The 12,996-nt window shown below is 34.8% G+C and overlaps 5 gene segments (V, D, J or C); all 5 read right to left on the reverse strand.

Moving 5' to 3' along the window:
• Positions 1–843: 843 nt before the first annotated feature.
• Positions 844–1,517, reverse strand: LOC127159043 (immunoglobulin heavy variable 1-46-like). The segment is given in 2 exon segments: positions 844–1,296; positions 1,390–1,517. Coding segments are annotated over 2 exon segments (378 nt in total).
• A 678-nt stretch (positions 1,518–2,195) lies between these two features.
• LOC127159044 (Ig heavy chain V region PJ14-like) lies at positions 2,196–3,333 on the reverse strand. The segment is given in 2 exon segments: positions 2,196–3,108; positions 3,234–3,333. Coding segments are annotated over 2 exon segments (375 nt in total).
• Positions 3,334–5,357: 2,024 nt separating this feature from the next.
• LOC127159045 (Ig heavy chain V region 6.96-like) lies at positions 5,358–5,850 on the reverse strand. The segment is given in 2 exon segments: positions 5,358–5,668; positions 5,757–5,850. Coding segments are annotated over 2 exon segments (369 nt in total).
• A 1,075-nt stretch (positions 5,851–6,925) lies between these two features.
• LOC127159046 (immunoglobulin heavy variable 1-46-like) lies at positions 6,926–7,510 on the reverse strand. The segment is given in 2 exon segments: positions 6,926–7,257; positions 7,387–7,510. Coding segments are annotated over 2 exon segments (387 nt in total).
• Positions 7,511–9,555: 2,045 nt separating this feature from the next.
• On the reverse strand, positions 9,556–10,046 carry LOC127159047 (Ig heavy chain V region 6.96-like). The segment is given in 2 exon segments: positions 9,556–9,866; positions 9,953–10,046. Coding segments are annotated over 2 exon segments (369 nt in total).
• Positions 10,047–12,996: the final 2,950 nt, after the last annotated feature.

Consider the following 12,996-nt stretch of genomic DNA (forward strand, 5'->3'; position numbering starts at 1 on the left):
ATGCATGGATAGTTTTTGTTCAGTCCTGCAGTCTTTTGTGTAACTGCAACTCTCGTGCACAGTAATAAACAGCTGTGTCTTCAGTCTTCAGGCTTTTCACCTCTAAATACAACATGTTTTTACTGGTGTCTTTGGTGATGGAGAACTGGCCCTGTAGAGACTGAGCGAAAACAGTGCCAGTGGCAGTATCTATATATCCAATCCACTCCAGTCCTTTCCCTGGTTTCTGACGGATCCAACCCATCCAGTAGCTGCTCATTGAGATTATGATAGAAGAATGAAATGACAATAGTAATCTGGAGAAGTGAAAACATTCTCACTTGAAATAATCATCAGCAGAACTCGAATCCGTATCTGCAGTTAGACACTGACTGACTATCCAGTTTATAACACAGACCTTTGAGAGAGTAAGTGACACTGATCCTCCCTAAGAAATCATTTGCATATATAAAAACTTGCAGGTACATATTTTACATTTGCAGTAGGAGGAACCTGAAATTTTGAGAGAAAAATTCTGTACTGTTTTTTTTTTTTTTTTCTTCAAAGTTGTCATTTTTTGTGATTGAATGAAAAACAGCAACAGTGTCTCAAAGATGAAAGTTAGAAATCTGTCTGTACTGTATATTGCTAATGGTTTGTGTTGGATGTTTGTTGCTTCTGAGTGTTAAATGTATAAGTGTGATATCAGCTAGTAGGTCTATTGACATGGTAAATATACCATTCATTAAATGTAACTGTAGCAGATGGTTAGTAAAATAAAAACTCACTCCTTTGAATGATCATGAATATGTTGAGTTGATTTTAGATCCAAACTAGAAGGTATCAGGAAAATAAAGAATTATATTTATGATTACTGTAGCCACAACAACTACTAATACTTCATAATTATGATAATAAGAGCAAATATATTATTCACAGCCTAATAACTGGTCTTTCCTAACTGTGGTTGTCAGTTCTTGTAGAGCTGCTTCATCAGATGGAGTCAGTGTGTCTGTCGAGCACAGTAATAAACAGCAGTGTCCTCTTCTCTCAGACTCTTGGCTTCAAGATACTGTGTACTTTGAGACACGTCCTCACTCATAGTGAAGTGATTTTTCATTGTATCTGCATAATCAACACTACCAGAGTTAACTCTCCCAATCCACTCCAGAGCTTTTCCAGGTTTCTGTCGTATCCAGTGCATCCAGTAGCTTGTCATTGTAAAACCAGATGTTTTACAGGAGATCTTCACTGTTTCTCCAGGTCTCTTTATCTCAGCAGGTGACTGATCTAATCGGATTTCATCACCATTGATACCTGTGGAATAAAAGACAAAAAAATTACATCAGTGAAGAGCTTTTATCAGTTAAATTGTTGGTAATGAGACAAATACACAAATGTAAAAATGACCTTGTTGAGACAGAATCACCATAAAGATGAAATGCCAAATTCTTTGCGACTCCATTGTCAACATGTTTGCTAGATGTAAATGCTGAACATTAGATGTTATTTGACTGTACAGTGAACAGTTTAGTTGAATTAGTGTGTTATATAGAGCTCAATTAGCACATTTGCATAGGCTGCTTTCTCTGTGCTTGTATAATATGATCTCTTAGAGTAATGTGGCTGATCATGTGAGGAGGAGGAGTTACTTAGACAGTTCTGCTAAAGGTAAAGACATGACAATGAAGTGATGGAATTGCTAATTTTGGACTTTTTTGTTTTCTTCTTTTCTGTTTTAATGGATCCAAGTACACTGTTTTTTTTTTTTTTTTTTCAGAATTTATATGTCAGTGAAGTAAATCTTCAGAAACAGGTCATGTTTGATACTTAAGTAAGTGACTCCCTCTTGTGGTGCACTACTACTAAAATACTCATTATACAGCATGATATAAAATACTAGCATTGTGATACTTTTCTCAGAGTTTATACAGTTTTTATATTAATATATATATTAAAAAAAAAAAAAAAAGGAGCAAATTAAATGGTAGACTGTGTACAGTTATAATACTTTATGCTTTTTACACTACCACAAAAAAAAAAAAAAAAATCGTAACTAAAATTGATCAATAATAAGTTAGTTTTAAAGAAAGAAGAAGAAAAAAAAAAAAAAATGTTCTAATTTTACTGTTTTACTTTTCACTCACTCAGGGTGTAACTCATTCATTCACATACTCAATAATTAACTTACTTATATTCAGTTACTAATTATGACGTTATGGCCTCCATCAGTTTGTCTCCAATAAGCCTGAACAGCATCTCACACAGTACAATCAGATATTGTTGATACAGTGTATTTTATCTGTACTCCACTGACCACTTTGCACATTTCTCCAAATTAGACTGAAGGTCACCAAATTATGAAATATGACAATTTTTAGAGGACGGACTAAAGATCAAAAACATTAAAGTTCTGTTTTGTGGTCAAAAAATGACAAGAATCGATTCAATGTTGTAGGGAGGTGGTGAAGTGAAATTCTTGCTCCTAAAATAGACTTTGTTTAATATCTTAACTGTACATACTTTAAATGTTCTCCAATTGAAGAGGACACTATGTGTACAGTGAAAATCATGGGTCAGTTGTGATGCACACTCAAATTATTTATTGTTTTTCAACTGTCCATCTGTTTCAACTTTACACAGTCTACTTTGTTTTAGGGAATAATAATGTAAAATGTCATAACAATACAGCTACTTCTGTGTGTGGTAATGTGTCTAAATGTGATCCTGAACATGAAGCAGGTCATTTATTGTGTGTTTGTAACTGTGTTGATGAACTGCAGATCTGTTTTTGTCAGTTTCTCACACTGAACTGATCCACTGTGTCTGTCTTTGCACAGTAATAAACAGCTGTGTCTTCAGTCTGCAGGCTGCTAATGTCTAAATACAGCTCATTTCGGCCCGTGTCTCTGGAAATAGTGAATCGACTCTTGAAGGAATTCCCAGAGTCTATTGATCCACTGCCCCATATGATCCCGATCCACTCCATGGGTTTTCCAGGAGGCTGCCTGATCCAAGCTGTGCCATAATCTGTGAGGGCATATCCAGAGATCTGACAGGACAACCTCACCGACTGACCAGGAGCTTTAATCTGTGCAGGAGACGAGGTCAGTGAGATGCCAGAAACATCTGTAAAAGAGAACAACACACTGAGAGTCAATCTCATTTCATCTGTTTCTAACTAAATAAATAGTTTAATAAATACAGTCAGCAATGAAAGACTGACACTGATGTGACTGAATGAATCAACTCACATGGTAAAAAGGCAAATAAAATGAGTAGAGTTTGACTCATGATTGATTTCAGAATCAGAGAGTAAATCCACACAGCTTTATCCTAGTGTTAGTGGACTGACCCTGTGCTGGAGGAAACTGACACTTTTATTCTCTCATGGTGAACATTTGCATATCATACATCAGTTACACAAGGATGTGATTTTGAGGCTTGGATTTCAGTGACCTCAAAATGCTTTCATATGGGTTTGCATGTTTGGTTTGAATAGGCCATTTTCAGGAAATCACAGTTTCAAATACATCACAGAACGAAAAACAGCCATATTCATTCAATAGTGCGATAACATTACATAAGTCCTGATCTACTTTACATCCATCTTGTTTTATGGCTTGTATTTATGGCTTAGATGGGTAAGAACTGGAAAAAAATCCACTTATTCAATCCACTAATTAAAAGATTGTTAGGCATAATTCATCCAAAATCTTTTTGTCATCAGTACATGTGTAACAATATAATTATTATAATTTATTAACAACATTTTTTTGACAGTCTTTTTTTTTTTTATTCCACTACCTCCCCATATGTGCACAATCCACTCCAGAGCTTTTGCTATCAGTCATTATCCTATCAGTAATGCAGAGTATCCAGACACTTCACATGTGAGAGTAAGTGAGTTTCCTGGCTGCAAAACTATGGAGTTTATCTGTGTCAGGACAATATTACACTCCACACCTGTCAGAGACAAAATAACAGTACAAAACCTGATGAATTATTATTATTAACAATACTAACAGTACTAACATGTTTTCATGGTTGCTTGGGCTGAATACATGGCTACAAAGAACCTGCAGTCTAAAAGAAGTCATCTTCATTGACAACTATAATCTGGTCTACACATCCCACAAGGACACTGACAACGCCACACAGCCACAACAAGCACTGCTCAAGGACACTATCCCGGCTGAGCCCTGCCCACAGAGCTCATCACAGAAAATCTGAGCATATCACACCAGTCCTCAGGCCCCTACACTGGCTTCCAGTTATATTTAGAATTGATTTTAAAGTACTTTTACTCGATTATAAATCACTCAATGGCCTAGGATGTAAATACATTGCAGATATGCTCACTGAATATAAACAAGACCACTCAGATCATTAGGATCGGAGTCAGTTAAAAATACCAAGGGTTCACACAAGACAAGGGGAATCCGCTTTTAGCTATTATGCTGCCCGCAGTTAGAATCAACTTCCAGAAGAGATCAAATGTGCTAAAACATTAGTTATAATATAAATCTAGACTCAAAACTCATCTGTTTAGCTGTTACATTTACTGAATGAGCACCGTGCTACGTCCGAACTGATTGCACTATGTATTATCCTTTTCTATCTTTAACTATCTTAAATTTATTTTAAATAATTTTTTAAATAATTTGAAGTTTAAGTTATAAGTTATACGTTTTTAAATGATTTTTTATTGTTGTGATTATTGTTTTTATGATTATTCTACTTCCTTTTATGTAAAGCACTTGTGCTATATAAATACACTTGACTTGCCTATTACACTCCACACCTGTCAGAGAGCAATAAATAAAACATTAAAAACACAAATATAAACTATTTTGGTCTCCATTTTGAGAATGTTGCAACACATACAATATAATGTCATTATCAAACAGGTTATAATTAAACAATCTGATGCATTTCATTGATATAATATTTAGTGCCTCTTGTTTTTAATGTTAACGCACTCCTCTTCCTGCAGTTTTTTTAACACTTTTACAATACTGACTATAAAGAGGGTATATGGTCATAGTTGGGTATGACAGAATAACCGGATTACACATAACAAGAACTGACAATGAACAGAAGAAAACACAGATACACTGAAAAAACCCTGGTGAAAAAAACAGCATATGCTGGTAGGTATGTTTTGATGCTGGTTTAAACTGGTCCTTTGCTGGTTCATGCTGGTCATGTTGCTGGTCTAGGACTGAACATGTCTGTGAATTAAATTGAATTTGTAATTTAATTCATGAAGACCTTTAGTGAGTTGCAGTTGAGTGAATACAGGCAAAATAAATATATAAATAGCTTATTTTCTGTTTATTGCATTCAGATTTTGTGCAGTGCTGTCATTGTATTCATCACTGTGCCTCTCTTGCACAATAATATACAGCAGTGTCTTCATTCTTCATATTATTCATCTGCAGATACATCTGTTTCTTGCTGTTGTCTCTGGAGATGGTGAATCGTCCCTGAACAGACTGAGAGTAATATTTATAACTACCACCATCAGAGATTAATGCCAGCCACTCCAGACCTCCTCCTGCAGCCTGTCTGATCCAAGACATTGCATAGTCACTACTGAATCCAGAGACTGTACAGGTAAGTCTGTGAGATCCTCCAGGTTTAATGACCACTGACTCAGACTCAGTCAGTGTTTGACACCAACAGACTGAAAAACAAACAGTTCAACATTAACATTTACAACAGTACACATGAATAATTCTGATTGTCAACAATCATTTTCAAGAGCCTCTTACATTCTGTGAGAGCAAACATGAAGATAAAACCCAGTTTAGACACAATATCCATTGTCATGTTATGAAAAGAGGAAGCTGATGCATCAAAGTCACAAACAAGTTTGGAGATGAACAGAGTGGAGGCTTTTAAACAAGAATAATGAGAAGTAGCTTTGCATAGGGTGCCCTCTAAAGGTACATTTACATTTCTGTGGCAGCTCATTTTACATCAGTAAAAAGAATGTCAGACCAAAAAATATAATTAAAACCTCACGCATGGCCTTATCTTGCTCATATTGTCATGTTAACATTTGAGTCTGAGAGCCAAGAGTCTCTCAGACTCTTGGCTTTTTTTTTTTTTTTTTTTTTTGTTATGGTATTATTGTACATTATTAGTTGTGTATATAATTGTGTATATTTGATGAAAGGGTGGTTGTCAATGGTCCATGACCAAGCCCCTTGATTTATTTTTTTTGTGAAGGTACGGTGTACACCATTTATTTGGTATTTTAAGTCCCATATGTAAGGTATCTTGGCCATCTGAGGCATTATTGTTAAGTGTCTAGTTTGGCTAAGTAAATTGGGAATTTTATGGGGAAGGGTTTTATACTGATGTTGAGCTCAATGTTTTAAAATTGGATGTATACTAATAAAATTGTCACTTTCCATTTAGTTGGAAACTTGCCAATGAAGGGGGAAAGTTGAAACTTGGGGTCCAAATAGTGGTAATTAATAGTAACTATATTGGTCCAGCTACATATGGAAGTTTAAATTCACTTTTAAACATGTTTTCAGTTGTCAAAGTAAAGAGTATTTGTATATCTCAAATTTGAATATGTCTCTTAACATTTTGTTTTTAAAAAGAAACACACATGCAGACACATTTAAAAATGCAGTTCACCCAAAACTAAAAATGTAGGTTTTTACATATAATGAAAGTATAATGTTATTTAGGCTAGAGTCACATCTGCTATGCCAGAAACAATTTATAACATTTTAAAATGGACGAATAGAAAAACAAAGACAATAATTCAAATTAGAAAGCAGAAGGCTAATTTTTTATTGCAATCAAGATTAAACAGTGATATAATCTAGATGTTGATTTTGGTTGCAAAATGTAAGGAATCAAGCTAATAACTGACATCATTCAGTTACTTTCAGTTCTTGTAGAGCTGCTTCATCAGATGGAGTCAGTGTGTCTCTCGGGCACAGTAATAAACAGCAGTGTCCTCTTCTCTCAGACTCTTGGCTTCAAGATATTGTGTACTTTGAGACACGTCCTCACTCATAGTGAAGTGATTTTTCAAGGAGTCTGCGTAAATAAGATAATTAGATTTAGAACTTTCACCAGAGTTAACTCTCCCAATCCACTCCAGAGCTTTCCCTGCTTTCTGTCGTATCCAGTGCATGTAGGCGCTTGTCATTTTAAAACCAGATATTTTACAGGAGATCTTCACTGTTTCTCCAGGTCTCTTTATCTCAGCAGATGACTGATCCAACCGAATTTCATCACCGCTGATACCTGTGGAATAGTAATAATAAATCAGTTGCACTGATGTAAAGTATCCATTGGTGTATCGAATGCATTTGGTTAGGAAAAAAAAAAAAAAAGGAAAGAAAGAAAGAAAAGAAAAGAAAATTTTAAACGTACCTTGTTGAGTTAAAATTGCTACAATAATGAACAGCCAAATGCTTTTCAACCCCATTGTTAAAAAGTCTTGGAACTACAAGGTGTAAACTAAATTATAATTTTATGTTTGATGACTGTTGAGCTGAATTGTGTGTTTACATTATATACAGATGAAGTGGAGAGTGAATTTGCATATGGCACATTTTTGGGCTGTATAAAGTTCCGGGTGGAAATGTGAGGAGGTGTTACTGAAATGACACTGTTGATTCAGTTTTTGATAAAGTTCTAAACGTACAGTGCCCTCCACTAATATTGGCACCCTTGGTAAATATGAGCAAAGGTGGCTGTGAAAATAAATCTGCATTGTTTATCCTTTTAATCTTTCATTAAAAAAATTCACAAAATTCCAACCTATCATTGAAGCAAAACAATGGAAAGCAGGGGGGAAATCTCATTATGAAATAAATGTTTTTCTCTAGTTCATGTTGACCGCAATTATTGGCACCCAATTATTGTAACGTCCTTTATTCAAGATAACAGCTCTGAGTTTTCTCCTTTATTGCCGGAAGAGTTTGGAGAACACCTGACATAAGATTAGAGATCATTCCTTCATAAATGTTTTTCTCTAGTTCATGTTGACCGCAATTATTGGCACCCAATTATTGTAACGTCCTTTATTCAAGATAACAGCTCTGAGTTTTCTCCTTTATTGCCGGAAGAGTTTGGAGAACACCTGACATAAGATTAGAGATCATTCCTTCATACAGAAACTCTTCAGATCCTTCAGTTTCTCAGCTCCATGCTGGTGCTTTTTCTCTTCAGTTCACCTCACGCATTTTCTATAGGGTTCAGGTCAGGCAACTGGGACGGCAATGGCAGAAGCTTCATTTTATGCTCAGTGACACATTTTCGTGTTGATTTTGATGTTTGATTTGGATCACTGTCCTGATGGAACCACAGCTCATTATAGAACATCTAACAGATGCAGTCAAGTTTACATTTTTTATCTGTTGGTATTTGCTAGAATCCATGATGCCATGTATCTGAACAAGATGTCCAGGACCTCTGGCAGGAAAATAAGCCCACAACATTAAAGATCCAGCAGTATATTTAACTGTGGGCATGGGGTACTTTCTGTACCAAAACCATCTGGTGGGTTTGCTGCCAGAAAGCTCTTTTTTTAGTTTCATCTGACCACAGAAGCCATTCCCATTTGAAATTTGAGTTGTGTTCTGACAACTAAATACGCTAATTTTTCAGGATTTTTCTTAAAACCCTCCTGAACACCATGTGGTGATGAAGGGGCTGTTTGAATTTTTTTTTTTTTTTGTCTTTTGACCCCAAGACTCAATTAATCTCTGCAATTCTCCTGCTGTGATACTTGGAGAGTCTTTGGACACTTAAATTCTCCTCCTCACCATGCATTAGGACGATATAGACACACATCTTTTTCTAGTTAGATTTGTAACATCTTTAGTTGATTGAAATTCTTGATTATTGCCCTAATGGTGGAAATGGGACTTTTCAATGCTTTGGCTTATTTCTTACAGCCACTTTCTATTTTGTGAAGCTCAACAATGTTGTTCTGCACATCAGAACTATATTATTTGGTTTTATTCCTTGTGATGGATGATTAAGGGAATTTGGCCTTTGTGCTCCTAATATTTATATTCTGTGAAACAGGAAGTCATGGCTGGACAGTATCATACTCCTAGCCATTTTAGTGTGCTGAATAAATGCAAATATGAATGGGAATATACTTCAGAGATATTTTACTCATTATAATTTCTAAGGGTGCCAATAATTGTGCCCACCATGCGTTAGAGAAATATATTTATTTCATAACGTAAGTTTCCCCCCAATTTTAATTGTTTTGCTTCAATGAAAGGTTAGCATTTTGTGTTTTTTTTTTTTTAAATGTAAGATCAAAAAGATAAACAAAGCAGATTTATTTTCATAGCCGTCTTTGCTCATATTTACCAAGGGTGCCAATATTAGTGGAGGGCACTGTAGGTTCAGGAGGTTCTGTTGTATGTAACAGTTATGTTACTTTAAGTCTCCTGCAAATATTTGATAGCATTATGTAAGCAAAAACCTAAGTAGTTTAATTAATTTATTCACTGACGTTTTATAGAGAGCATTGGTTATATGATTGTTTTCAGATTTTGTGCAGTGCTGTCATTGTATTCATCACTGTGCCTCTCTTGCACAATAATATACAGCAGTGTCTTCATTCTTCATATTATTCATCTGCAGATACATCTGTTTCTTGCTGTTGTCTCTGGAGATGGTGAAGCGTCCCTGAACAGACTGAGAGTAATATATATAACTACTACCACCAGAGATGTATGCCAGCCACTCCAGACCTCCTCCTGCAGCCTGTCTGATCCAGGCCAAGCTCGGGTCACTACTGAATCCAGAGACTGTACAGGTAAGTCTGTGAGATCCTGCAGGTTTAATGACCACTGACTCAGACTCAGTCAGTGTTTGACACCAACAGACTGAAAAACAAACAGTTCAACATTAACATTTACAACAGTACACATGAATAAATCTGATTATCAACAGGTTTTCAGGAGCCTCTTACATTCTGTGAGAGTAAACATGAAGATAAAACCCAGTTTAGACACAATATCCATTGTCATGTTATGAAAAGAGGAAGCTGATGGTTCAAAGTCACAAACAAGTTGTGTGTCTGGAGACGAATAGAGTGGGGGCTTTTTAAAGAGACTAAAGATAAGCAGGTTTGCATAGGGTGCCCTCTAAAGGTACATTTACACTTCTGTGCTCCTAATAACGTCTGTAACCATGTCTGCTTTTAAGTGTATTGTTTGTTACTTATTGTTTACTAGCTCATAATAGTTTATTACCAACTAAGGATAAAATAAAATAAAATAAAATAAGCATAATCTCTATGATCACTGTTCAAACTCAAAACATGTTACTCCAACTATTAATAAAGGAACCTCTGAATTTAAGTTTTTGTGTGAGATTGTGTGCTGTATATTATTTGGGGGTGTGATTTATTTTGAGTATTTCTAAATGCTTTAATATTGATGTTGAAGAATGAGAGATGGGCAGGTTTTTTAGATTACTGTCTGAACTGTTTTTGATAACGTGTGGCATGAACAGTGTATGTTTCTCCAAAGTACATTAAGTTTGTGTACGGCACAGCAGCCTCTTTGTGTTTCTCGGGCACAGTAATAAATGGCAGTGTCTTCAGTTTTAGCATAATATTTGTCTCTGCCACTTGGAGCAGAAATATGTGAGATCCACTCGAGTGCTTTCCCTTCAGCCTGTCTTATCCATGAAATATCTGCAGCTCCAACATCAATCCCAGAAAAGGTACAGGTCAGTTTATGATCGTTCCCAGACTCAGTCTAACATTTGCACTGTGTTAAAATAAAAGTCTTACTGTTATCTCATTAGTAAAGTAGTATAAAAATGTTTTCCTAAAACATATTTACTGTTCATAAATATAATTATGCTTATTAAAAAAAAAACAAAAAAAAACAAAAAAAAAAAAAACGTAATTCTGAGGACCATTTTTGTCAAAAAATATAACTGACAAATAACTGAGGAGTTAAATATGGAAGGTTTATAAGGCAGAAGATACAATTAATTTGCATAGTCCACCCTCCAGCTGATTTTGCGTAGTAAAAGGAAAGTCAGACTAAAAAATAAATAAAAATAAACCCCAAGCATGGCCTTGCTCATCTTGTAAACAGTATTTAATTATTCTCACGTATATATATATATATATATATATATATATTTTTTTTTTTTTTTTTAATGACCATGTTCACAGTAAAACAGAAAATTACTTGTGTTTCACACGTTAATGATGTGGTTAGTAATAGTAGTAGCTCTTAATGAGTTTAATCTGATTATCCAATAAGAAATCGACTCCTATTTCTAAAGCCTAAACTTATTATTACTTAATGATTAGTTATTCTGGTTTGCAGAGTAGTTAATAGTAGTAGCTGAAGTGTTTCTGTACTACTCATTTGCCCTGTGTTTCTTCCTGCACAGTTACCTGTTAATGATGCATCATTATTTTAAAATGCTACCAAAGAATGCTTAAGTGTTTTGAATAACATCTAAAAACAAGTGATATTTTGTGTTTTGGGGATGTTTGTGTGACGGATGGAAATATGTTTGTATAATTATATTAAGAAATTCATAAATACTGTAAAAATATTGAAATAATTTATTTTGAAAGAAGTTATTTTGAATCCATTTAAAAAGGTTCATCAAATGTAAATACGTTATTTAAGTAGTGTTCGTTAATCTGTGATCAATTAGTTTAGTCCAATAAATTGTGCAATCGATTACTAGTGCCTTGTCCAACAGCAGGGGGAGAACTCGCGTCGTTTCTCCATTATGCATAAAGTTGGCAGTGGAGAAGCATTGTCGAGTGTGATTGATTAATTCTCTCCCCTTTTCCAGGTTTGCCTTATTAATTATTCGTTAAAATAGTCTGAGTTGATGTTGTGAAATGTTTAAGAGTGTGCAGATGTCAGTACAATAGGAAGTGAATGTTGATTAAAATGCCTAACAATGTGATTCGTTCGGCGATGCAGGAGTTTGGACGGCGCAAGGCCATGTGTTGATTGATAATGAGTCGTGCATATTCAGATTGTATGTTAATGAACATTTAATTCTGTCTGCTTAGTGATCATTGGTTGATTCACAGATTGTTTGAGACATCTAAGCATTAGTGATATTAATTATATGGAAATAATATTTATATGTTTAAATTGTTTGTACTAGTTAATGGATTGCTAAAAAGAACAACTAGGTTTTCAGATAATTCTGAAATGCCATGAAATGTGTATTAATTCACTGAGGTATTGTTGATTTATAGATAATTGAAGATTATATCTCATCAACCGCTTATTGTACCAGTTGTGAATTAAGAAGAAAATGCAAACAACACTGTTTTGAAAAAATGTTTATTGTTAATTGTTATCAAAAGACATTATGCATAAAGTTGGCAGTGGAGAAGCATCGTCAAGTGTGATTCATTAATTCTCTCCCCTTTTCCAGGGGTATAACATTTGCAGTAGAATTGCTATCGTATTTAAAATGGAGCTGAGTTATTGTAAAGTTTAGGTAATAAAAGTGTCCTATTATTAATGTTTCTGAATAACAGATCTGAAGATGAATGGATTTAATGTTAAAGCATGCAGAAATCAGATTCAGAGATTCAGAGCCCTTGTAAAGCTTGACTGTAGGCTGATATGATTATTTATTTTTTTATTTTATTTTTGTAAAATATGATTTGCTTGCTCATGATTCGTATATAATTGCACTAGCCTAAGATCAGTTTTCTTCTACCTTGCTCAAGTGATTTGTTTTGTAATAAAATATTTGAATTACATTGAGTGTTTTTCATGAGGTGTTCAAATGGGTTTTAAAGGTAATTATTGCTGGAAATTAATCAGTATCCACCTTATTTTTCCTGTAAGAGCGGGCATGGCCATTCTAGCTTCCGCTTTTATCCGCATCCAGCTATTTTTTAAATTGGTGCAAACTGGTGTGTCTTACCATGCTATTTTAATGTATTATCCTAAAGGGGTCATCAGATGCTAAGTTCACTTTTACACGTTGTTTGAACATTGATGTGTG

Source organism: Labeo rohita, unplaced genomic scaffold, assembly GCF_022985175.1.
Source record: "Labeo rohita strain BAU-BD-2019 unplaced genomic scaffold, IGBB_LRoh.1.0 scaffold_1877, whole genome shotgun sequence".
NCBI classification, from domain to species: Eukaryota; Metazoa; Chordata; class Actinopteri; order Cypriniformes; family Cyprinidae; genus Labeo; species Labeo rohita.